Here is a 22497-nt window from a genome sequence, read left to right as displayed (position 1 = left end):
ATCCCCCGTCCCCAAACGAGACACTCATCGTCGATCCTCCCCAGACTCGGCGCGGGAGGACCATATTAGACTTGCGCCAGTTGTGAGGTTAAGCTGCTCGTCTGTGATCGACTGCTAACATAGCGCATAAAGACCCTTCCCTAAGACAAAATCACAAACAGAAGCAGGAAGGGTGTCAAAACAAGCTGATTTCGCCCAGGGAAAGGAGGAAGAATTTCGAGAACCCAGTGTAATGGAATACGGATTACTCCAGAGACCTGACATATCGACATAATGAAAAGTCCAAGCCAAGGAAAAATGCCATTTCCTTTCGGCAAGCCACATTATTCACATCCCCCGGACCCCGCACCGTGGCGCATTCTTCAGCCGGTCTGTCTTTATATGAAACAATCATTTAGGCCGTAATGATCCAAGAGGCCGGACGGAGGTGTGCAGGCTGAAATGACATGAGTGGCTATTTCTAGGGCTATTTTGAAGAGCCAGAAACAGGATTGAGAGAAATCAATCGCTTCTATAGCTGACCGGTCCTCGATGGACTAGGCCACCAGTGACATAAAGCGAACAAGCACGTTTCAATCTGATTCATTCAATTGAGCAAGTGTAACACCGAAAGAAGTGTGTTAAAGAGTGGAGTGGTATCTGCGTCGTCATGTATATAGTCCCGGTCTCAGCCTGGGATATGTACCAAAGAAAAAAAAAGGAAAAGGAAAAAAAGGAAAGTAAGGAAAGGAAAAAAACCCGAGAGATAAAAACATTAATAGTAGAAAAGTATGGCCCAATATGAGCGTGTTCGTCAACGCTTGGCTTGATCGCACTCAGCTAGGAACGTGTAAATTCCCTCAATACCTTCATATGCAGAGTTACTGTCGGGTTGACCAGAGCTGGAGATTTCCGGGAAGAAATGCTGATCTCCAAGCTCACTGATGTTAATACTAGAGTAGCTCTTGGTCGAAGATATCCATGGATTAGCACCAAATAGCTCACTGTCCTCGAAACTGATAGCTTTGCCCGAATCACGGCTGCCACTTGGTGACGATGGCGTGCAGCTTTCTGGTGTCATCATCCCTTGCCAGTCAAGGTCCGGTGGATACTGCGAGTGCAACTTTGGGGCTTTCTCGAAGTAATAGTCAGTGTCGGACGAAGAGGCAATGCTCGGTGCAAAAGGGAACAAGAGAGCCAAATCAGCGCCAGTGCGAATATCGAAGTCTTCATCCTGCACGACTCGGCCTCGCTGAATCCCGACCTCACAACACAGCTGCTCTACAGTTTCTGCATCACAGCCTGGGAAGCGCACCCGTATAGTCGATCGGTCGTGAAGGGAGATCGGGAGATCACCAAGTGACGAGAGACGCTTCAGGTCGTTCATTACCGCGGAGAAATCCTTCAAAGCACGGGCAAAATCGGCGGAGAGCAGATCCATCAGGCCCTCGGAGTTCAGAGAGTCGCACGAGGAGCGTTCCTGGTTACCGAGAGCACCAACGGCACTGAGTGCAGTGATGGTTGGGGAAACTTGGAAGTCAATGTACGAGCCAGGTGCGTTGTGCAGGTTGGCATTCATCTTTCTCTCCGCCTGATCCTGTAGCGCGCTGACTGACTTATACCGCTTCTCTCCGGTGCGTGGATCGATGCCGTCGAAGCGAACTTTCTGCCCAGAAAGAAAGAGAGCACGGACGCCCTGTGACACATTCTGAATAACTTGTGCTGGTGCAGCAGGGCCATGGGAAAAGTATCTAGCTCCACCAAAACGGCCAGCCCCAGCAGCGTATCCTCCTGCAGTCCGGCCAAGGGTGCCGCCGGTCAGATTGGGACGAAGAGTAGAAGCGAAAGGTGCACGGCTGCTGAGTCGGCTGATATTAGACACAATGCGAGAGGTGTTACGGGGGGCGGCATTATTGCCCCCTAGTCCGGATCGAATCGCAGCGGTGAAGGCACCAGCACGGGTCGAGAAGTGGCGACTACGGGCTTGACGAATGGCAGCGGCACGGCTGATTGGCTGACGAGGGTTGATTCGGGCATAGGCGGGTTGATACCGCACCGGATAATACTGTGTAGGCTCTGGCAGTTTGTTACGTATAGCCTTGGAGGCCTTTTCGTAGGCGAACCTAGGAGGATGTCAGTCAATGGATCCATTGTAACTCGCTATGGCGACAGAAAAGGGGAGACATACCGTGCTGCCCTCCAAAATTTAGGAAGCAGCAGGTGCCCTGCTGAAGGTGCCATGATGATGTCTCAGCGATGAATAGTTTGATGGAGATGGTGGGAATGGATGCTGAGAAGACAGGAGGGATGCCTGATGACGCCGGGGTCCACGGGTATACACCCTTATCTCTCCGCCTCAGACCCGAGGCTCCGCAGTGGCTGTGCCCCGCCACCGGCGTGACCAAAATGACTATGTTTGCCTAGTTTGCTTGGTATGTTATGTTTGGTACTATGACGACATCGCAGTGGATTCTGAAATCTCGCAAGTCTCATCAATAATATTGAGCTTTTGGGTGTCAATAAGACTCTTTTGGTATCTAAAACCTATGTACTCATAAAACATTCATAATTTTCGACATATTTACTCGTCATCGCCAAAGAATACCTTGACGGGGAGCCAATCGTCACCACAGACCTTGAAGCGGTCCTTCAGGTTATCGAGCTGCCTCACCTCATCGGCAGTCAAGTCCCAACCATTGATGTCAAAGTTGCCCTCAATACGAGACTTGCTGACGGACTTGGGAATGACACTCCAGCCCTTCTGGATACCCCAAACCAGGAGTACCTGCTGAGGAGTCTTGCCCTTCTTCTCCGCAATCTGCAGGAGAGTGGGATCCTTGTACAGGGGAGAGTTGGTTGAGCCCAGGCAGGAGTAACCCGTGGAGTGGATACCCTTAGAGGTGTTGTAGGCGACCAGCTTAGGGGATGGGTTGTTGGGGTGCAGCTCGATCTGGTTGACGGCGGGTACGATCTTGCAGCTGGGGTCATTCAGGAGCTTCTCCATGTTCTTGATGCCAAAGTTAGAGACACCGATATTGCGGACCTTGCCAGTGGCAGGCAGCTTCTGCATTTCTTGCCTGTGGTAGACATGAGGAGTCAGCAATGGTTCCCCACTAACCTTGGAAGTGGATGCTTGGTGTCACTTACCAGGTCTTGATGAAGTCCCAGTCGGGCAGATGCTTAGACAGGTCTTCGGGGTCGGTGGAGCTGGGCCAGTGAATCAAGTAGAGGTCAACGTAATCGGTGCCGAGGTCCTTGAGAGAGGAATCAATGCCCTCAGTGACGCGCTTGTGCCAGGGGTTGTCCAGCTTGGTAGTGAGCCAGATCTGGTCGCGGGGCACGCCGGAGTCCTTAATACCCGCACCGACCTCAGCCTCGTTGCCGTAAGCCAGAGCAGTGTCAATGTGGCGGTAACCGGCGAGAAGGGCGTTCTTCACGGCCTCGCGGACCTCATTAGGCTTGGACTGCCATGTTCCCAGGCCGATGGCGGGGATCTTGGCGCCAGTGTTGAGGGTATAGGTCTTCCTGAAAAGAAAGGTAAGCGTTAATGCAATGGCTAAGGAGGGGAGGCGTATTGCATTGCATTGTAAGGCACTCACTCGGTGTGTTGGTTCGACATTTTGTTGTATTTTGAAAGCCGGAAGAATGAATTTAAAAAAAAAGACTATCAAGAGGCACCTTGGCTTTATATGGTAAGCAGATTTAAAGTGGGCAGGTCCAAGAGCAAGCGATGATGTCGTGGGGGAGATGAGAGAGGGGGGAGTGGGGGTTTAAATCGAAGGATATTGGATGTTATCTCTCTTGATTTCTGTCGTATTCGCAACAAATTGGGTGTCCTTGGATGAAGTGATCACGAATTACCCGACTGGCTATATCCAGTTCCACCGTGACAGGGCAAGAGACAGCATTCTGGCTAAATGCAACTCATATTGGTCCACATCTTCCAATTAAGATCGACCCCTCCAATTCTTGCAATTCTCCGAACTGTCCGGGTCTCACAATTACCTGAAACCTCAACTTTCCAGGAACTTCTCGAATCTCTTTTATTTTCATCCCGCGTTTCGGTCCACCCCACGTCCCATCCCGGTACCCCCGTCGCCGGATAATTTCGCATTCCGACCGACCATTCCCAGTGCTCCATCCCGTGACCCATAACGACCCATTTACCCAGCCCGGTCACTATGTCATCGGGTTTCGTTTCATCCGGAACAAATGAGAAGCCGATCGAGCGGGACGATGAGTGGCTCAGAGTGCAGCAGGAGCTAGAGGAGGAGCGGAGACGGAAGGCCGAAATAGGGAAACAGGATGAGGGCAAAAGTCTCTTCGAGGTGCTGGAGCGCAATAAAAGTGAGCCCAACTCGGATACCTGGCCCCCGTCTGCGCGAACAAGGAAGAGTAGTGGACAATTCATCCGGGAATCTGGCTAACATGTTAGGGTGATTTTCCTCGGTTATCATACAGTGGCCAAACAAGAAGCCTTTGAAGAGAAATCGCGTCTCAAAAACCAGTTTCGATCCCTCGATGAAGATGAAGTCGACTTCCTGGATTCTGTTCTCGAGTCAACACGTGCCCAGGAGGCTGCTGTGAAGAGAGAGACAGCGGAACAACTTGAATCCTTCCGCCGGCAGCGCGAGAAGGCGCAGAAAGCATTGCTTGAATCAACCTCGTCGGAGGCACCTATACAAGGAGAAGAATGGACCGCACTGGCTCGCAAGAGACGGAGTGATAAACACAAGAACTCATTGATTGCAGGGAAGAAGCGCAAAGCTTCAGTCACCGAGATTACTGCTGAGAAGGACACACAGAATGGGAAAGACTCGCAGAAACAGCCTGGATCTGGTATTTCAAGTACCAAGAAGCTGGACCAAGGGGCTTCTAAGTCCGATCAAGCCACACCTGCTGCTTCTGCCCCATCATCTGAAACCACAAATACTGCCACACAGCCCAAGGTGGTAACAGACACAGAGGAGGGGCAAATAAAGTCCAAAATCCCGACAAAACCAGTCCCAGTTTCGCTTGGCTTGGCAGGATACAGCTCAGATTCTGAATGATGGAACAACATCCATGAATGACCTCGGGTTAGCACAAAATCTATCTTAGCATTGTATGATGTAGATCAAATTAATGATTGAATAAGCAATGTCTCTACAGGTATAATAAGAGGGCATGGCTTGGCCTCTCATTAGTATCTATAGATCATCTCTCATATCCAATTTGTTGACCTTCTCAAGTCATCTATTTTGGTGCCTTCTCTTACATATTACAAGGCCGATCGATTTTACGAACATTTTACTCCACGGGTAACAACTTCATTATTGTATCTCAATATCACAACTGAGCTCTCCACACATGCAACCCCAACGATGTCCCCTACAGTCCTTCCCCTTGGCCCTATTCTAGTCAACATGCAACGCATTATGCTTCACTTCCTGCTCCTCAACCTTCCGCTCCAGGTCATGAGTCATATAGTCTTCTTTGCGACTTCCGGGCACGATCCATGGCGCATTCGTGAACATCTGGTTCATTTCCTCGAGAGGAACGCGCTTAGTCTCTGGAAGCAAGAGCCAGAAGAAGACCGCATTGGTGAAGTTGCAGATGACAAATACGAAATAGTAGCGATAGCCAATGTTCGTCATTGCAATAGGCGTGACCTGCCCGATCATCGTGTTGAAAGCAAACGAAAGCATGGTAGCAATCGAGACACCTTTGGCACGTGTGCGAGTGTCGAATACTTCGGCTGGAATAATCCAGGACAAAGGACCACAGGTTGCGGAGAAGGAGAAATTGTACAGCCAAGTCATGATGATGAAACCCCAATGCGCGCCGTTGTTGTTGGTCGATGGAGGGAACTTTGCGAGTAGGATAGTTGCAACGATGAAGGTCACCATGTTGCCGAGGTTGCCGCTGATCAGAGTCCAGCGACGGCCGAAGCGATCAATGAACATCATGCACAGGAACTGGCCGACCAATGCGATGATAGAGTTGATTGCCTGGTACTTGAGGGTGTCTTCGTTGGAGATACCGATTTGACCATAAATCTGAGGTGAGTAGTATCTATGCACGAACATGTTAGCTGACTGATTCTATGTTGATGTATCTTGGCAGTTGTACACTTACTGAATGGCGGATACACCGGTCATCTGGACTGAGGCTTGCAATGCACAGCAGAGGAACAACCGACGGAACGAGGAGCGATTGGTCAACAACTCGACATATGACTTCGCCTCGTTCTCATGCTCAAACGTGATGCTCTCCTGAATTTGAGCGAATTCTGCCTGGACCCAAGCATCGTTTTCGTTACCATGCGCATGCAGCTTGGCCAATGTGCGCAATCCCTCTTCGGTGCGGTTGTGGTCAATAAGCCAGCGAGGCGACTGGATAAACATCAGTTATTGGAGTTGACCCGATGGAAATCAGACCCTACCTCAGGGAAGAAAGAGATCAAAAGACCCAAGAATACCGCAGGGGCAATTTGCAAACCGAGAGGCAGTTGCCATTGCGCATTGTTATCCTCTGCAAAGCCGGTGTATGTTCCATAACCAATCCATGTAGCGCAGAGCGCTCCAATACCGAGCATGAACTGCTGCAAGGCCGTAACTCGACCACGGATGCTGGGGTGACAGATCTCGGCTTGGTAGAGAGGAATCATCATTGTGAGGAAACCGACACTAAGAATTAATCTGATTAGTGCTTATTTGGGTATCTTTTTTGAGAGAAATCACAAACCCTAACCCGGCTAGGAATCGTCCGCTATATAGATAGGCAATTGTCCTCGCACCGGTTTGAAGACCACCCCCGAGAGTGAAGATAAAACATCCCAGTGAGATGGTCCGTCGTCTACCTAAATGATCACCACTGACGCCCGCAAGTCCGGCACCGATGCATGCGCCAGCCGTGAATAAAGACACGACTAATCCTCTGCAAATCGTCAGCTATTTCCATATTCCATATGTTATGAGACTGACGTTTGGGTATCATCTGCCTCGAATTTGGCTTTAAATGATTGGCAGACAAGCACCTCGGCGATTACACCCAGATCATCTGCGAATTTATTAGATTCCGCGTGTCAAGCAGGGAATTGGTGACATACATCCATAAAGGAATGATCCAAGAGAGGCAAAGACGCCGACCAGGAACTATATCAAAACATGAGCTCCGTCTTCTCAATGCAGTTGTGCCTTCATACCTGGTACCATGATGGCGAGAGATGCATGGTTTGGAGAAGTGGATATTATATCGAAGAATATGGGGAATGAAGATCTACCTCCACATGCCACACATTCTCCGGGGAATCTTGTCTACATATACAGAGAAACCCATGCAATTAGCCATGACCTCGGAGAATCGTATACTCGGGGAAGTCGAGGCTTGAACTGCGCTAACATCGCGTGGTGTAAACATGGGGAAATGCGGAAACTGCTTCACCAATCGCTTCTCATATTTTGTCCTTTGCTAGAAATGGTCCGGAATGACGAGTTGCAAGCATGCGGGGAGGAGTTGGCAAATAAATGTGGCGCGTGATCTCGTCTGTGATTGATGGAATATCTCCCACCTTTCTCTCATGTCGGGGGCATTTAAGGCTAGACTGCCGACTCATTGGTCTGTTGATCTATCATTGATCCAGAAAGCTAACTAAGGGCTTCGTCTCGGGTTTCCGGTAGTCACCGCAAACGCTGCTAGGGCTACTAGGGCTAATACAGGGGTCATCATCCGGATCTCACGACAGTTCCCCCGCAGGAGTTTTGCCGCTTCAAGGCCTGAACCCTCGGTTATTTCGATAGATTATCTGCGATCAGTATACATCTGCTTCTTACTTGTCTACCTTGAATCGCGCCTTTCAAACACCTTTTCCCTAAAGTGAACCGCGACCTTGGATCCAAGCTAAATCGCATATTTAGTCAGAAGTGACGCCTCAACATAAACAGTAGAAACAAAACTATTCGTGCAAACAATGACGACCTTTACCAAATTGGATGATCATGAGACGCCTCTCATCTCCGTGCACCCATCAAGGCGCATCTCCAAGATCAACCCAAACATTTACGCCGGCTTTACCGAGTAAGGCATCTTGAACTTCTTCCAGTCTCATTACATAAACTGACTAGCTCTTAGGCATATGGGCCGGTGTATCTACGGTGGCATCTATGATCCTGGAAACCCGCTGTCAGATGAGAAAGGATTCCGCAAAGATGTCCTAGGGGCGTTGAAGGGGCTCAACATCCCTGTCGTTCGATACCCTGGCGGCAACTTTTGTGCGACCTATCACTGGCTCGATGGTGTTGGTCCTAAGGATCAACGGCCAGCAAGGTATGTCTACTTCTCATGTCATATTAACTTTGGTGGAACTTTGCTGATATCGACCTACCGACAGACCAGAACTTGCTTGGCTCGGGACCGAGACGAACCAATTTGGTACTGACGAGTTCATACAATGGTGTGAAGCTCTGGGTACGGAGCCGTACCTTTGCTTCAACTTTGGTACCGGTACCTTGGATGAGGGTACGTTCTTATTTAAGACTTTGATACAACATGCTGATGTTGGACAATATTAGCCTTGGGTTGGGTTGAGTACTGCAATGGAACTGGCAATACTTACTATGCCAATCTACGAAGAAAGAATGGTCGTGAGGAGCCCTACAATGTATGTAATAAGTGCAAGACTTTCAGCTGCAACGATCTAACAACCTGAGCAGGTCAAGTACTGGGCCCTCGGAAACGAGTGTTGGGGTCCTTGGCAGGTGGAGCAGATGACCAAGGAAGCGTATGCTCACAAGGCAATCCAATGGGCTAAAGGTAATGCTTCGTTTCAATCCTACCAGAGCACTCGCGCTAATATGATTTTCAAACAGCTCTCAAACTCCTGGATCCCACCCTGATCTTGATCCTCTGCGGCCAAGATGGCACTGCTTCGTGGGATTACTACACACTAAATCAGTGTCTTGTGCCTGCCCACTCCACATTGTCAACCAGCTCAGTCCCTTTGATTGACATGCACAGCATCCATCTCTACACGTCTTCATCATCCCACCTCCTCAACGTGACAGCGCCACTCGCCGCCGAGCGCGCAATTGAAATTACGTCCGCTTTGATTGACCTTGCCAGGGTGGAGAACAAAGTTCCTCCCGAGCAACTCCGCCCGACGATCTGCTTCGACGAGTGGAACGTGTGGGATCCAATCCGCGCAGAGGGGAGCCTAGGTGCCGAAGAGAACTACACGCTCTCCGATGCGCTCGCCGTGGCCGCCTGGTTGAATGTCTTTGTCCGAAAGAGCAAGGATGTTAGCATGGCGTGTATCGCGCAGACTGTGAATGTCATCTCGCCCTTGATGACTACCCCGGAAGGAATTACCAAGCAGACCACCTGGTGGCCGCTTTGGCTGTTTTCACGATACATGCGCGGTTGGACCGTGGCCAGTCATGTTTCTTGCGGAACATATGAGGGTGAGACATCGCCCAAGTGGATTCGAAGTGCCAAGGATACGCCGTGGTTGGATGTAAGTGCCACTGTAGGAGATGATGGGTTTGTTAATGTTGCTGTGGTGAATATTCACGACTCCCGAGACTTGGAAAGTCATGTTGAGGGAGCCCAAGGAGAAGTAGCTGTGTTCACGGTCACCGCGGGCGATCTGTCCGTGACAAATATGAACGGCAAAGAAGAAGTGGCGATCCAAGAGTCGACCTGGACTGGAAGTGGAACATATGTGTTCCCGCGACACTCCCTTACTCTACTCAGATGGAAGGCAGAGTGAGTTAGCCCATACAAGATGGTAATTTGAGGACATCAATAGACTTTCAAGTAATAGATATTCAATTGGCTCAATTTGTTCTTGTGATTTGAGCCACCAGGCTTAGTAAATATATCTTAGCTCTAACCGTAGTTCACATCATGCACCTCTCCAGCATCATCAACAAGGATGTTAAGTCTATGTTCAATCGTACACCGTCAGCAACATGGTCATTGGCTTCACGGCACTTTGCAATAAGGCTTTACCTGTTTGGATTATGATCCATGGTCTTCGCGTCACCTGGCTTCAACACCCGGTGAGATTCAGGAAGATCCTTCTTTGCAAAAGACTAGGGAACGGTTAGAAGTCATATTTGATTTTGATGATTTCTCAAAGGTGACGTACTGTCTCATTAGTAGTGTCGCTTATCGTCTTGCCCATCAGCTTGTTGACCCACTCGGACTTATCGCCAAATGAGCTGTTGATTCCTGGGACAACGAGTGGCATAGTGGCTGGTTCAATGTAGTAGATTTGTTCAAATGGGAAACATGTGTAAACGAAACAAGATGGAGTGAGGTATGTCGCGGATATAACCCATCCCTCATCGATGACGTAGTATCCCGATTTGGACTAGCGTCTTATCATCACGCGCCTCTCAACAGGTTGTCGCTTTCCTTATTGGTTTGAACCTGGTAATGATGTCAAGCTGGATGAATTTCAAGATTCAAAACAATCTTCCCCTATTTGATAGATCCTATCATAGAGAGTCGCATTGAGTGTGGCACGTGAGACCGGACCTGAATGCTGAGTCATGATCTGACGGCGGATGGGGTGCCCACTTGGGCAGGTGGACCGGCCCAAGGCGTCAGCAACGCACTCCAACCAGGTCTCACAGGGTATATCACATATCACGGTCTTAGAGAGGTATATCGATGGCTTGACCTCTATTGCGTGGAAATCGAATGCAAGCTCAATCAGAGTAACAGGCGAGTGGTCTTGAATACCAAGCTGCCGGGTCTTTGGCCGGAGCGCTGGTCCAACTATAACTTCAGCCATTGATTGTTTGCACTCAGCTGAGACTCACAGGAAAAGATCACAAAATACTGCCTTGGAGTAGAAATTGCGCGTGATAGCCAGGATAACTCCTTAAAGGACACGTCTCACTTGCATTTGGGATGAACCCCGAGAGTCTGAGACCTCGGGATATATATTGTACGCTCTGCCGAAGGAACCTGAGCAGAACGACCAACCTCATCATGACCTTTGCACTTTATGGAGGCCCTGGATATAGATTAACCCGCCGGCAACTAGCGTTAAAGGCAGAAGCTAGCCTGGCATGAGTCTATACCCGCACCACATCACGACGAATATTATCTCAGTGATTAATGTGTCATGAATGGACATCCCTGCAACTCGTTATCAAGAGATTGAAGATCTGGAGAAGTCAGAGGAAATTGAACTGCGATCTCGGCTAGTTTTCTATAGGCTTACCTGGGTGCTAGTCAACCTCATATTGCGATTCCCATGGTCGATCTTGCGCAATACTGGCGCAATACCTTCTAGTCCTCGTACTAGTCTTCACTTGATGCAGCCGAAGGAGTAACGCTTACTTGAATTAGGAAAATCCAAAACATCCGGTGTGGAACGATATGGTTATCGACTTGCGTGCTAAGACGCAATATCTTACCATCTTGCGTCATTCGTTGATGCCAAATCAACTCGGAGATACTACGAAGTATTAAAAGAAGATCAATCTACCACGAATGAGAAGTAAAACAGTACCTGACAAGAAAATTAAGAACATCAAAAGGCAGAAAAAAGCAGTCACCATGCCGGAATTCATCAGCGTCACGTTCCCGAACGCATCTACCGAGATCCATCCAATTCCCAACGCCTCGATTGATCCTGAATATCTCGTTCGCTACGCTCGCAACCTTGATGACTATGCTTACAACTACACGCTGGTACCCTACGACTCCTCATCCTATGATCCATTCACCATTGGAGCCACCATTCTGTCGGTGACCAAAAACATCAAGGTCATCATTGCTCTGCGACCCAATACTCTTTACCCCACAGTTGCGGCAAAGGCGCTAGCTACACTGGACCAACTTAGCTCCGGTCGCGTCGTTGTTCACTTTATCGCAGGTGGAAGCGATGCAGAACAGGCTAAGGAAGGAGACTTCCTGACTAAGGATGAACGTTACGGACGCCTTGAGGAATACATTCAAATTCTCCGCCGCGCGTGGAAATCCGATGAGCCATTTGACTGGGACAGCAAATACTACACCTTCAAACAATTCAGCAACCGCGTTCGGCCGACTAACGGCACAATTCCCGTCTCAGTCGGCGGTTCATCGGACGAAGCATACCGTATTGGAGGCTCCCTGGCTGACATCTTCGGACTGTGGGGTGAACCTTTGAAAGAAACAAAGGACCAGATTGATCGCATCTATGCGGAGGCAGCAAAGGCCGGTCGCCCGGACTCAGACAGACCTCGCATCTGGGTAACCTTCCGTCCTATTCTTGCAGAGACTGACGACCTTGCTTGGGCCAAAGCACACCAAACCCTCGATGCGCTGACTACCAACCGTGCGAAAGGACAAGGCAAGGTCCCCGCGAATGCGCCGCCCCCACAGAACGCCGGCTCTCAGCGGCTCCTTGATATTGCCGCTCGCGGAGAGGTCCAGGACCGCGCTCTTTGGTATCCTACTGTTACTGCAACGAATGCACGTGGTGCATCCACTGCCCTGGTTGGATCGCCCAAGACTATTGTCGAGTCGCTTCTTGACTATGTTGATCTTGGTGCCGACCTCATCTCTATCCGAGGCTATGATAATCTCAACGACGCTATTGATTATGGACGGTTCGTTATTCCCAAAGTTCGTCAAGCGTTAAAGGAACGGGAGAATGGGGCTGCGAATTAAATAACGAGCGTTAGAACTGGTCTTAGCATATATTGAGACACTGCATATGTATTTAGTTTTCATGATGTGGGAAGACCATTCAATGAATTAAAGTCTAGTAACGAACCATCAAACAAGCCAGGTTTGACCTCAGTCCTAGCACCCACAAACCTCCTTCCTTAATCCCACAGCCATACAGGCCAGTCATCTCCGACTTGGTCTCCTCTCAGACATCCCCACTTTGATACTGAAAAGGCCAACGCGGCCCGGGCCGAGTCCCGTGAGTGGCTTGGCCCTGCGCCCTCACCTATGCGGAGTAATGGATGCAGTGTGTTTACTATTGGTTATCACTCGATATCCTTTCAGCCAATATCGTGATTAGCTTACAATAAAATGCTAGATGATCGAGGGGCTACTTAAATCTAAGATTTTGATACACTTATAACATAAAATTGATTGAAAACCAGTGTCTCCACTCCATCTCCCTCTACCTACAGCAAATGAAGTCAACAGTCCCCTATGATATTATATCTAAGTCGAATTCCCTCAAAGGAATTTTCAACATAGATCTACAACATCTTCAATATCAAAACGAATTTCCAGTTTGTGAAGGTCAAGACCAGTGTGAAAAGTGACAATTCGTGCAACCCGTTTCACACCTTGGCCAAACGCACCTAGAATGAAGTATCCGACAACCTTACCGATAGGGGTACCCATAATAGCTCTAAACTCCGGCGAAGGATAGTCCCAGGTTTGACTCTCTGCGGATGGATACTTAATTCCCTCACGGGACGGGTAGATCTGTTCTTCGATAAATGGTTCAGTTGCAGATTCCTGCACGTCGTTCATAAAGATATACTTCAAACTATCCAACGCAAAATGCGTTCCATAGGCAGTCTTAGCAAGATCTGATATATATGGATCGTTCGACTCGTGGTATCTTCGAATAGAATAAACAAAAAGTACGCCTGGTGCAATTGTCCCCACCAAGGCTGTGATTCCATTACGACGGGCCTTGATGATTGAATGCCGTAGACATGGGGACTCTGTGGGATATAGGTCATTTGGAATTAACTCTCCAACTCGCAGACCAAGACCCACAATAGAGGCAATACGATCTGGTGATAACCATTCTCTTTCGTACTCGATGTTCCAGTCCGGCGACTTTGGAAGATTCTGTGACTTAAGTGTAGTCATAGGAACTGGGCATCCGGGTTCGTTGGTATTTTCCATCCATCGGATTAGCTTATCTCCATACGGCTCAAACTGGGGATACTTAAAAGCCATTGTGGGATATAATTGGTCCAATGGTCTAATTAGACAACAGGGTACCTCGAGCGAACTTATATGCTCGAACCGAGCATACATAATACGGATAAGTAATAAAGAAAACTTGGTCAATGGCATTGTGCAGCATTTTTGTTTGAATAAATTGACAAAGACTCAAAGAGTGAAAGAATCAAACAACCCGAGTATTTATACGTGAATTCTCTTGGCTTTGTCTATGACAAAGCAGGCAGTCCTATGTCTATGGCCCTTGCTCTTGGACGCATGAATAGTAGCTTGAGAGCCTCGGCTAGATTTGAGAAACAATACTCGAATGGCTGGAAAAGGGTTAACAGACCTGTCTGACATGGAGTAAATTTATCTTTCAACTAGTAGCCAAGAAGCCTTGCAATTACTCCTTCGGGACAAGGGGCTCTTATTATCTTGCGTGGGAAACGCTAACAAGACAAGAGAGGAAAATAGAAAGGGGAAGGAAAACAAAAAAGAAACACCCAAAAAATGAGAGTCCCAGCCAGTGGTGGCCACTGCCCAACCAATGTACCAATATTGGTGGCCCATAAAGCTCTCTGACAATCTGTTCGACCCCAAGATCCTCACAATTCCTGCCTGCTGGCAGAACTGGGTCCTGGACCTGCGGTGGGAAGAAGATGGTTGGGGGTGCATAATTGGAAAGTTTAGGATTGTGGACTGAGCAGGTCGAACGCAGGCGGCTGGGGTTACCAAGTACATGCGTGCGAGCCCACTCAGCCACTGGGGGACTCTCAGTTAGGGGGAAGGTGTTGCTGTGAAATATATGGGAATGTATGCTTCCGAAAAGGGAAGGTGGGTCCCCACATGTTGATGCCTGAATATAATGTTTATGCCTGCAGATCATCAACACTTAGTATGTACTTGGTTAGTATTAGTTATAATTAATGTATATAATATGTTTGCTGCTCTACAAGAAGACAAAAGCAGGAGTTAATTGGTGAAAATCAAAAAAAAAGGATGAAAGGGCTGATACCTCCTGTGCCCTATATACTCCCGAAAGGGCAAGTGGGTTCACATCACGTGTTATTTCATGTATAGATCACAGGCATGTATTCAACTCTGTCTATATGTAGCCATACACAGATTTGAGAGGTTAGCTAATGCAATCTGGCTACTTCTCTGGCCTTCCCTTTAAGTGTGGTAGGAAGCAAGACCCCGGGGTACCATGTACCATGTTGGTTTGAAGCTTGAGTGATCTACTAAATGTTTTGACATTCATTCTGCCTCTAATAGCAGGATGAAATAACTACTCAGTTTCTAATATTGTAGAAGCTATTTTCATATCCTCATATTCAGCCAATTAACAAGCCATGTAGTGAGGTATCATCTCATATACGGCTTGGTTAACCCTTCGGATCTCTCACTAGGCGGGTGGAAGTGGTATAATAAACAGGCGAACTTGTTATGGTACTCTTTCTCGGCGCGTCTCATTCTAATCACGTCAACATCCGCGGCACAAGGTATTATCTTTGAGCCCAGGAAGTATCACACACATTAACCAGATCTCAGCCTCACTATCCCAAGCATAGGATTGCCTTCATTTCCTCTCTTACTACAACTATAGCAATCATGGACACTATTTCTACGTTGTGGCAGCTCGATACCCTGGTGCGAGCCACGGACCACCTCACTAACTCCACGAACGAGCCTCTTCAGCTTCAGAACTTCGTCGAAAACCAGTTCCTTGATTGTGCACACACACCGGAATGGATAGATTCGCCTTCCCCTCGCTCAGGCACACTCTTGCTGAAAGTGCCTCTCAGTCCCCCAAACGTCGTCGTCGACTACGCCATCAATGTCGCGTCTCGAGCTTTCCCAGCATGGTCACAGACCACACCCCACGAGCGGTCTGATCTTCTACTCCGAGTTGCGTCGATTCTGGATGAAAAGAAAGAAATCTATAGGGCATCTATTCTAAAATTAACCTCTCAGAATAATCTTTAGGTGTCAATTATAGACCGCACCTATTATTACAGGTATCTCACCCATAGCTTGGGGGTTAATATAGCCTATAGCTTAGAATAGTATTATCCCAACAAAGCAATTTGTTTCGCTTTGTTTTGCCTCGAACTCTTTGTGAATTTATTTTTGTGCTCTTTGTCGCGGGACTCTACTCTCTTTGTACATAAAATCTTCTGACGTCTTGGTATATTCATGGCTTGGGTGAGCTCTTGGGTGTTCTATTTCTGTCGAGGACTTGTTTCTTTCTTCTTTCAATAGCCCCATCCAACATATTATGAAGGCCAACTCATCAGGACTATATAAGCATATTGTTTCTCGTTTGCTCATTACAAGTATTCATTCGAGATAATATCTTTACAGAATATAACGGCACCCAAATTTTCTATCTTTTCTGCACAACACAAAACAAAACGCGGGACTGTAAAATGGCATATCGACCAGCAGGGCTACGCAGACCAACGAAACCACATAAGCCAAGTCTACACAAACGGGGGCGCAGCCACGATGATGACAGTGATTCTTCTCGCTCCCCAACTCGGCGGCGCCTGAATCCCAAATCCCCGGAGTCCCCAGTACTTTCGCAAGAAATCGCAGAACCTTCAGCATCTCCTCTCCTGTATCCCATTCCCGATGACAACAGTACATCGAGTAATGGAATGACTCCAGTTGCGTTCAATAGCCCTTTAGGTGATGAAAAGCCCCCACTGTCGGACGATGAAGTCTGTGAGTTCCATGAAAAAGGAGCTGCATACCAAGCATGGATTGCCAACCCAACTCTAGGCGGCTGCCATTGTGGGCAAGCAAGACAGACATTGTTCGGTCTGTTCAATAACAGCAATAAGAGAGAAAGATTTACATGTCCAGTGAACCATTTTGATGACCCACCTAAATCCATCAGGGATGACTTGAAAAACCTAGGACTCCCAATAACAAACAAAAAATACCGCTTCACACGACTATTCCACTATGGGTATAACAAGGATGGCGACAAAAAAGAAACCCAGTATCAACATAGCTTCACAAAAGGCACTCTAATTGCTGAATGTATTTACAGGTACACAGGGCCTCATTGGTCCAATGTCGCTATCGCTCAATATAGTTTTGACCACCCCATCGATACTCTCGAATATCTTTATTTTACTAATATCGTGAATGAAGAGACCCTGCCCTATGTGCAGGAAATCCTCTACCCGAGACATGATTTGGATTGGCCTACGCGTGATCGTCTTGAGAGTCACGCATGGGAGTATGGTACCGAGGAGTATCGAGAGCTTCTAGGTACACAGCTAGGTAAGGCAGCGGCATGCTTTGTGCTAGGAGCTTGGGAGAGAGGTACCCGTCGGATCGCTAGAATTCACACTATCGGCCGTGAGTACGAGATACACCTGCGATTTGATATCGAGGCTATCCGTACGCTAACTGCTTGACACCACTGCATGAATGCGATGTGGGATTTCACATATAAATTTTGTGGCTGTGAATAGTTCTTTACTAGGTAACTCTTGTAGTTTCGAGCTGATTACTTGACATAGAGGTGTTAGGAATAGAGCCTCCGTTCGGTGACTTGATATATTTTGGCTAATAGTGCTACGATTTTGATAAATCCTTTCTAATCGCAATAGAAGTTCTATTCCATTGTTTTCTTTCCACTGCTATTGTTATTGCATCAACATAAATGGGGTGATTATGTTAAGTGAAGCTTTTCTGATTGTTTCTTCTGGCCAATAATTGATGCCTACTCACAGGTTACATCCTTCTTCTTAAAATTGGTACTATATATAATAGTAATAGAGAATGATGAGCTCAGAAACTAGGATAATTAACCTCAGAGTTGTCTTCGGGTTATTTTAGTAGGAGTAACCCTTACGCAAGACCCCCGTCAACCCGGACTTACACCCGGCCTTGAGGCATGATGCATGAAATCACATTTCCACTTGCCAATATGCTTTTCACCAACTCTATTTATCTCCTGGAGCTCTAATTTTTTATCTTCGGTCATGCTAGTCTGCAGTGTCATAGCTTTTGCTCGGGTGTTTCACCCGTTGGTGGCTTTTGGCCAGACTGATATTTGCCCGAAGCCCCGTGTCTACACGACCCAGGGCTTCCAGGGTCACAGTATGGACCTAAATCTTGACGGGACATGTCAAAAACTTGACAAAGAGTAGTACGTGCATGTATATGGTTGTCCTTGTCCTGGGCTAATAATCTCTGCTAGTCATCGCAACGTCGGGTCCGTATATATCCCCTGTGAAGCGCCATCAGGCAAGAAAAAGATATGCACACTTTACGGGTAGGTTATAAATCCAGTTTTATTCTCTATGATTGATGTTAATTATTCGAGTCAGTGGTGAAAAACGCGAAAGTGAATTGGTTGTTTTCGATCGCTCCCATTCTTACATGTTCAAGGCATCTAAATCGGATAAACACCCAAAAGCCTATGTCGGCGGTCAAGTAGAGAGTATCAAGTGCGAAGTTGTTGATATTAATTACCCAGTGGCAAACACGAATGGCCATGTATCAACTCGACGCCAACATAAATGTCCAGGTGACTCCTGTTCCTCTAATGGAGATTGCAATATGCCTACGGAGAAAAGGAAATGCAATTCAGGCAAATGCGAACGAATTTAAACGCCCTCATTCGGGAAGCAGGCGAGCAGTTCTTGGGTTGTAACCTGTGTGCTGTTGGTCAAAGTCAGACAGGAAGGAAAATTACCAGGGCAGGCATCAGGAGATTATTATAGGATATATCTGTAAGCACCATGCATCGTGATAGTGCTTTCTATCAAGTCAATATCATTTTCCTATTCAAAGAGTCTGGTATACATTGTCTTAACCGAGGTGGCTCTCGCGAATTTGCAAGGTCTCGAGTCATCTCGGTAATGGCTTATCTTTTGTCACCAAGCAACCAAGAGATTGTTGTTCAATTATTATCTGATTGTTCTATCAACACCTTAATTATCTATCTTGCCCATGCGCTGAATATCAATTTTCATCTGACACATCACCATCTTGCCGGCTGGGAAGAGGCGAAAGAGACGACGTTGGAGAAAGGGACGCCCATGACGGCGACCTCATTGGGAGGTTCAAGCCAAGACCTTGGACACCTGCGGGACCGAATCGGGGTGCCGAGTTGGGAAATGTGCCCTTGGCAGAAGGCTGTGAGTTGGGTCGTAGACCAACTCGGGAAATTGCGCGCCGGAGCATCTCACCCGAAGCATCCAGCGCAATGAGGAAGCGGGCTAGCTCAGCACACAGCTCCCAGTCTCCCTTATGGGAGGCGAGAGCAATCAAACGAACAACGTATTCTTCAATGCGGCCATCATGCCCATGCTCTTCATCCTCGAAGGCTTGCAGCACAAGGAGGTATCCAACAGCAGTTTTGAGGGAGTCGAGTTTCAAGGCCTGTTCAAAAAGATCCTTGGGTGGAGGCAGGTAAGTGAACAGTGTGCGCCATGAGCGAAGCTCCGTTTTCCGTGTGCATTGTACAACAATCTCAAGGTAATCCCTGGCGGGAAGCGAGGCTTGGAGGAAAGCAATGACAGTTGGGAGTAGTGGTTCTGCCCGTGCTTGGGGATTGTCACTTTTATTCGCTCGGCTCTCATTATCCACTTCGTCGTCTAACACGTGGTGGAGTAGAATTTCCAATCCATGTGCGAAGTAAGACAAATGTGAAAAATGGCGACAGAGAGCGAGAGCCGCAGGCGTTCCGACACTCGTCAGGCCATATTGAAGGAAATATGGTAAGAAAAGGTGTGTCTGAGGTGCATATGTCAGTACAAATTGTTATCGATAGAGAAAACAACTTACCCGGATGGCAAATTTCAGAACAGTGAAGGTCACATCGCGACGTTGCATCATTTCCGATTCAACGCCGAGCACAATTCCTTTGTTCAGCAACACAGACAATGGATAAAAGTCCAGGGGGATGTCGAGTGGTGCCGGCACCATCTCCTCCCGCAATACATCTTGAACATCATTCCAAGCAAGCAGGTTTTGACCACGGAACATCCAAAGAGAGTCCCTGAGCGACAGACTACTGTGAGGTGGCTCTAGTGCTATATCAACCGAAGGACTAGCAGGTAGGGATTCATCAACCTGCAAGGAAAAGTTGAAGGAAATTTGGTCGCGCATCAAGATGTAATACTCGACATCATGGGATATGACGCGCATGTCGTATTTGAGGTCACCGGCATCTGAGACCGTGGGCTGCAACAATACCAAATTGCCGTCCACAAGAAGAAGCACAGATGCGACCTTCACATCTTGAGATGGATCACCGTTTCCTGCTTTGCTGTCAGTGTTGTGCTCGAACAACTGCATAAAAACAAGTTAACTCACGCATCTGGTCCTCGGGCAATACCCAGCTGATCGATCGGACGCGAGAGGGCGCCCGAACAATTCCATGAAAAGCAATCTGTCCAACAGGGACAAGAGTGATTTGAGGCTGTGTCGAATTAATGATATAATGGTACAGAATGTTATCGTATGTATAAACCAAGAGAGAATCTTCCCCAGAGGTTCCAATGAACACAACTGGTGATGGGAGATATTCGATGAACATAATCGAATTGTTACCGAGAGAAGCCTCGCGCGAATAAAGACGAATCTTTCAATCCAAATCAGTCATGCACCAACACAGGGGGAGACATGTAGTACCTCGTATGACCCGTCACTTTCCACCGCTGCGATCAGTATGTGGCCATACCAACACATACCTCCTCGCACAGCGAAGGAGCTCTCGGCTTTTGAATCCTCGAATACCTTCCATCGGCCGCTATTGACACTGTAATGTGCGAGGCCACGCCGTCCTGCAATTGCCACATACCGTCCATCCTGAGACACGACGCAAGATCGAATCGGCCACTGTGAATGAAGATATGCCGGTGGATACTGGCCATGATGCCACAATGAATCCTTTCCTGATATTGTCATGAGATCTGGAAGATCGTGACCGCGGTAGAGGATAAACTCAGTACCGGTCTGCAGTAGGCCTCGGGCCAAGTTTGCAGACGAAAAACAACCAGTCAAAGCACTGCGAGCTGTCTCCAGAACCCACAGGCGACGGTCGTTTTGTCCAGACAGAATGATGTCCGACCCGCCGCCAATCCAACACCCGTCTGACACACCAATTAACCAATCCTCCGAATTGGCGGTCGCCAACGTAGTGTCTACCGAAAAGCTGTTTCCTCCTGGCTTCCCAAAAACACTCCATGTTGTCCAGCCGTTTTCGAAACCAGCAAAGAGACAATATCCATCCGGAGAATAGCTCATGAAAGTCAAAGCCCCAGTGGTTGTGGGCGACGCTGGTAGATGGAGCTTTTGTGAAAGTGGAATGTTGCCCATGTAATCCTTTGCGGTGTAAACTAAGACATCACCATTTAAACAGCTCACAGTCAACAGAGAGAAGCGTGCATTTACGGTAACTTTCACAGCCTTTTCGCTGTCATCCTTCGGATCATGGAAGCAATGTCCGTGGAAGAGTTTCTTTGCTGCTTCAGCATCCTGCTGTGAGCCTGAATCTCGTTGCACGGCATATGCCTGGCCACTGCTGGTAATCCAAATGAGGAGATTCATCGCACGATCGTAAACCATGTCCACGATCGAGACCTTCTTCGAGATCCCTAGGATACGACTCAATAGCTCGGATGTGGTTTGTGCTCCTCCCGCCTCGGGTGTCCACCGAATGCATTGTATAGCTGGCGGTTTCACGGTGGCGACAACAAGTTCTTGATCTAGCGCCAGCGCCTTGACGATTCCCGACTCGATCTTGATAGCCATTCGGAAACGAATGTTGATGTCCCCAACCACATTGGCCTCTTCAACTGCTGAAAACCGGGCCAATTGTTGGCGACGGGGGTTTGTGGAATGATCGAATCGCTGCTGGTAGACTTGGGTTGTCGAATCGGAAGTCACCGAGTATGTGAGTAGGTACCCGTTGAGGGTCTGTACAACCAGGATCGTCGAATTTGGGTGCATAAGGAGTGAAACATTCGGACCATATGTTTTCAACGAGAACTGAGATCGAGAGATTGCTGTAACTACTGCTGTAGGCTGCCAGAATTGTCAGTCACCAGCCCAGACTTCCCCATGGACTATAACGGCATTATGCACATACCCGTGTCTGCCAAAGAGCAATTGATGACTCTGACATTGTGGCAAACATCTGCCCAGACCGAGAAACACAAATGCCTCTAATAGCTTCGTCTCCCCATTCTGATTTGCCAGTGTCCAAGGAGGACTTTGTTTGCGACTCATGGGGCTGGGTCTCTGCGGACTCATGTTGACCGTCGCTCTCTCTTATTTCCGCGCCATCGTCAAAGGCATTGCCATCATTGGTTGAAGAAGTATTCAGGAGTTCGCGATCCTCATCAGAGGAGGTATAGGCAATATCGGGTCCATTGACCGCGTAGACCCTGGGAACTCCATGAGGCCAGTACATGGCTCAGGTCAGTTTCAGGGGTTAAGATGGATAATGAAGCTCACATGGAGTCATCTCCAAGGAACCAATTCTCCGTCAGCAAAGCAGACAAGAACCCCCAAAGCACAAATTCAAATGTAAAGAAATAGAGTCCAGGCATGGAACCAGACCGGGGAAACGATAAGCTACGA

General features: G+C 48.0%; 11 protein-coding genes across 11 annotated transcripts; 5 read left to right on the top strand and 6 right to left on the bottom strand.

The window, feature by feature from the left end:
* Positions 1–793: 793 nt before the first annotated feature.
* Positions 794–2220, bottom strand: N7518_001434 (uncharacterized protein; the record flags this gene model as incomplete). Its single annotated transcript, XM_057182362.1, has 2 exons — positions 794–2102; positions 2168–2220. The coding sequence occupies 2 exons, from the start codon at positions 2218–2220 to the stop codon at positions 794–796; spliced, it is 1362 nt and encodes a 453-aa protein (XP_057043812.1).
* A 340-nt stretch (positions 2221–2560) lies between these two features.
* Positions 2561–3598, bottom strand: gcy1 (putative glycerol dehydrogenase Gcy1; the record flags this gene model as incomplete). The annotated part of the gene is made up of 3 exons (XM_057182361.1): positions 2561–3056; positions 3127–3504; positions 3579–3598. 3 exons carry the CDS (start codon positions 3596–3598, stop codon positions 2561–2563), a joined length of 894 nt encoding a protein of 297 aa, XP_057043811.1.
* Positions 3599–4160: 562 nt separating this feature from the next.
* Positions 4161–5030, top strand: N7518_001432 (PSME3-interacting protein; the record flags this gene model as incomplete). Its single annotated transcript, XM_057182360.1, has 2 exons — positions 4161–4326; positions 4441–5030. The coding sequence occupies 2 exons, from the start codon at positions 4161–4163 to the stop codon at positions 5028–5030; spliced, it is 756 nt and encodes a 251-aa protein (XP_057043810.1).
* Positions 5031–5375: 345 nt separating this feature from the next.
* Positions 5376–7192, bottom strand: N7518_001431 (sugar porter family MFS transporter; the record flags this gene model as incomplete). Its single annotated transcript, XM_057182359.1, has 7 exons — positions 5376–6033; positions 6097–6353; positions 6404–6647; positions 6706–6897; positions 6945–7020; positions 7070–7115; positions 7166–7192. 7 exons carry the CDS (start codon positions 7190–7192, stop codon positions 5376–5378), a joined length of 1500 nt encoding a protein of 499 aa, XP_057043809.1.
* Positions 7193–7930: 738 nt separating this feature from the next.
* N7518_001430 (alpha-N-arabinofuranosidase) lies at positions 7931–9727 on the top strand (the record flags this gene model as incomplete). The annotated part of the gene is made up of 6 exons (XM_057182358.1): positions 7931–8037; positions 8092–8286; positions 8351–8478; positions 8532–8620; positions 8673–8772; positions 8829–9727. The coding sequence occupies 6 exons, from the start codon at positions 7931–7933 to the stop codon at positions 9725–9727; spliced, it is 1518 nt and encodes a 505-aa protein (XP_057043808.1).
* Positions 9728–9846: 119 nt separating this feature from the next.
* On the bottom strand, positions 9847–10210 carry N7518_001429 (uncharacterized protein; the record flags this gene model as incomplete). Its single annotated transcript, XM_057182357.1, has 3 exons — positions 9847–9901; positions 9970–10052; positions 10109–10210. The coding sequence occupies 3 exons, from the start codon at positions 10208–10210 to the stop codon at positions 9847–9849; spliced, it is 240 nt and encodes a 79-aa protein (XP_057043807.1).
* A 1322-nt stretch (positions 10211–11532) lies between these two features.
* On the top strand, positions 11533–12630 carry N7518_001428 (LLM class flavin-dependent oxidoreductase; the record flags this gene model as incomplete). The annotated part of the gene is made up of 1 exon (XM_057182356.1): positions 11533–12630. The coding sequence occupies one exon, from the start codon at positions 11533–11535 to the stop codon at positions 12628–12630; it is 1098 nt and encodes a 365-aa protein (XP_057043806.1).
* Positions 12631–13167: 537 nt separating this feature from the next.
* On the bottom strand, positions 13168–13896 carry N7518_001427 (uncharacterized protein; the record flags this gene model as incomplete). Its single annotated transcript, XM_057182355.1, has 1 exon — positions 13168–13896. The coding sequence occupies one exon, from the start codon at positions 13894–13896 to the stop codon at positions 13168–13170; it is 729 nt and encodes a 242-aa protein (XP_057043805.1).
* Positions 13897–15495: 1599 nt separating this feature from the next.
* N7518_001426 (uncharacterized protein) lies at positions 15496–15870 on the top strand (the record flags this gene model as incomplete). Its single annotated transcript, XM_057182354.1, has 1 exon — positions 15496–15870. The coding sequence occupies one exon, from the start codon at positions 15496–15498 to the stop codon at positions 15868–15870; it is 375 nt and encodes a 124-aa protein (XP_057043804.1).
* A 443-nt stretch (positions 15871–16313) lies between these two features.
* N7518_001425 (uncharacterized protein) lies at positions 16314–17315 on the top strand (the record flags this gene model as incomplete). Its single annotated transcript, XM_057182353.1, has 1 exon — positions 16314–17315. The coding sequence occupies one exon, from the start codon at positions 16314–16316 to the stop codon at positions 17313–17315; it is 1002 nt and encodes a 333-aa protein (XP_057043803.1).
* A 1555-nt stretch (positions 17316–18870) lies between these two features.
* N7518_001424 (RIC1 family protein) lies at positions 18871–22327 on the bottom strand (the record flags this gene model as incomplete). The annotated part of the gene is made up of 5 exons (XM_057182352.1): positions 18871–19644; positions 19696–20171; positions 20227–20494; positions 20545–21939; positions 22004–22327. 5 exons carry the CDS (start codon positions 22325–22327, stop codon positions 18871–18873), a joined length of 3237 nt encoding a protein of 1078 aa, XP_057043802.1.
* Positions 22328–22497: the final 170 nt, after the last annotated feature.

This window comes from Penicillium psychrosexuale (assembly GCF_028828465.1).
Source record: "Penicillium psychrosexuale strain IBT 29551 chromosome Unknown utg000002l, whole genome shotgun sequence".
NCBI classification, from domain to species: Eukaryota; Fungi; Ascomycota; class Eurotiomycetes; order Eurotiales; family Aspergillaceae; genus Penicillium; species Penicillium psychrosexuale.
Note: the sequence above shows the minus strand (reverse complement) of the source record. Positions and strands in the feature narration are given on the sequence as shown.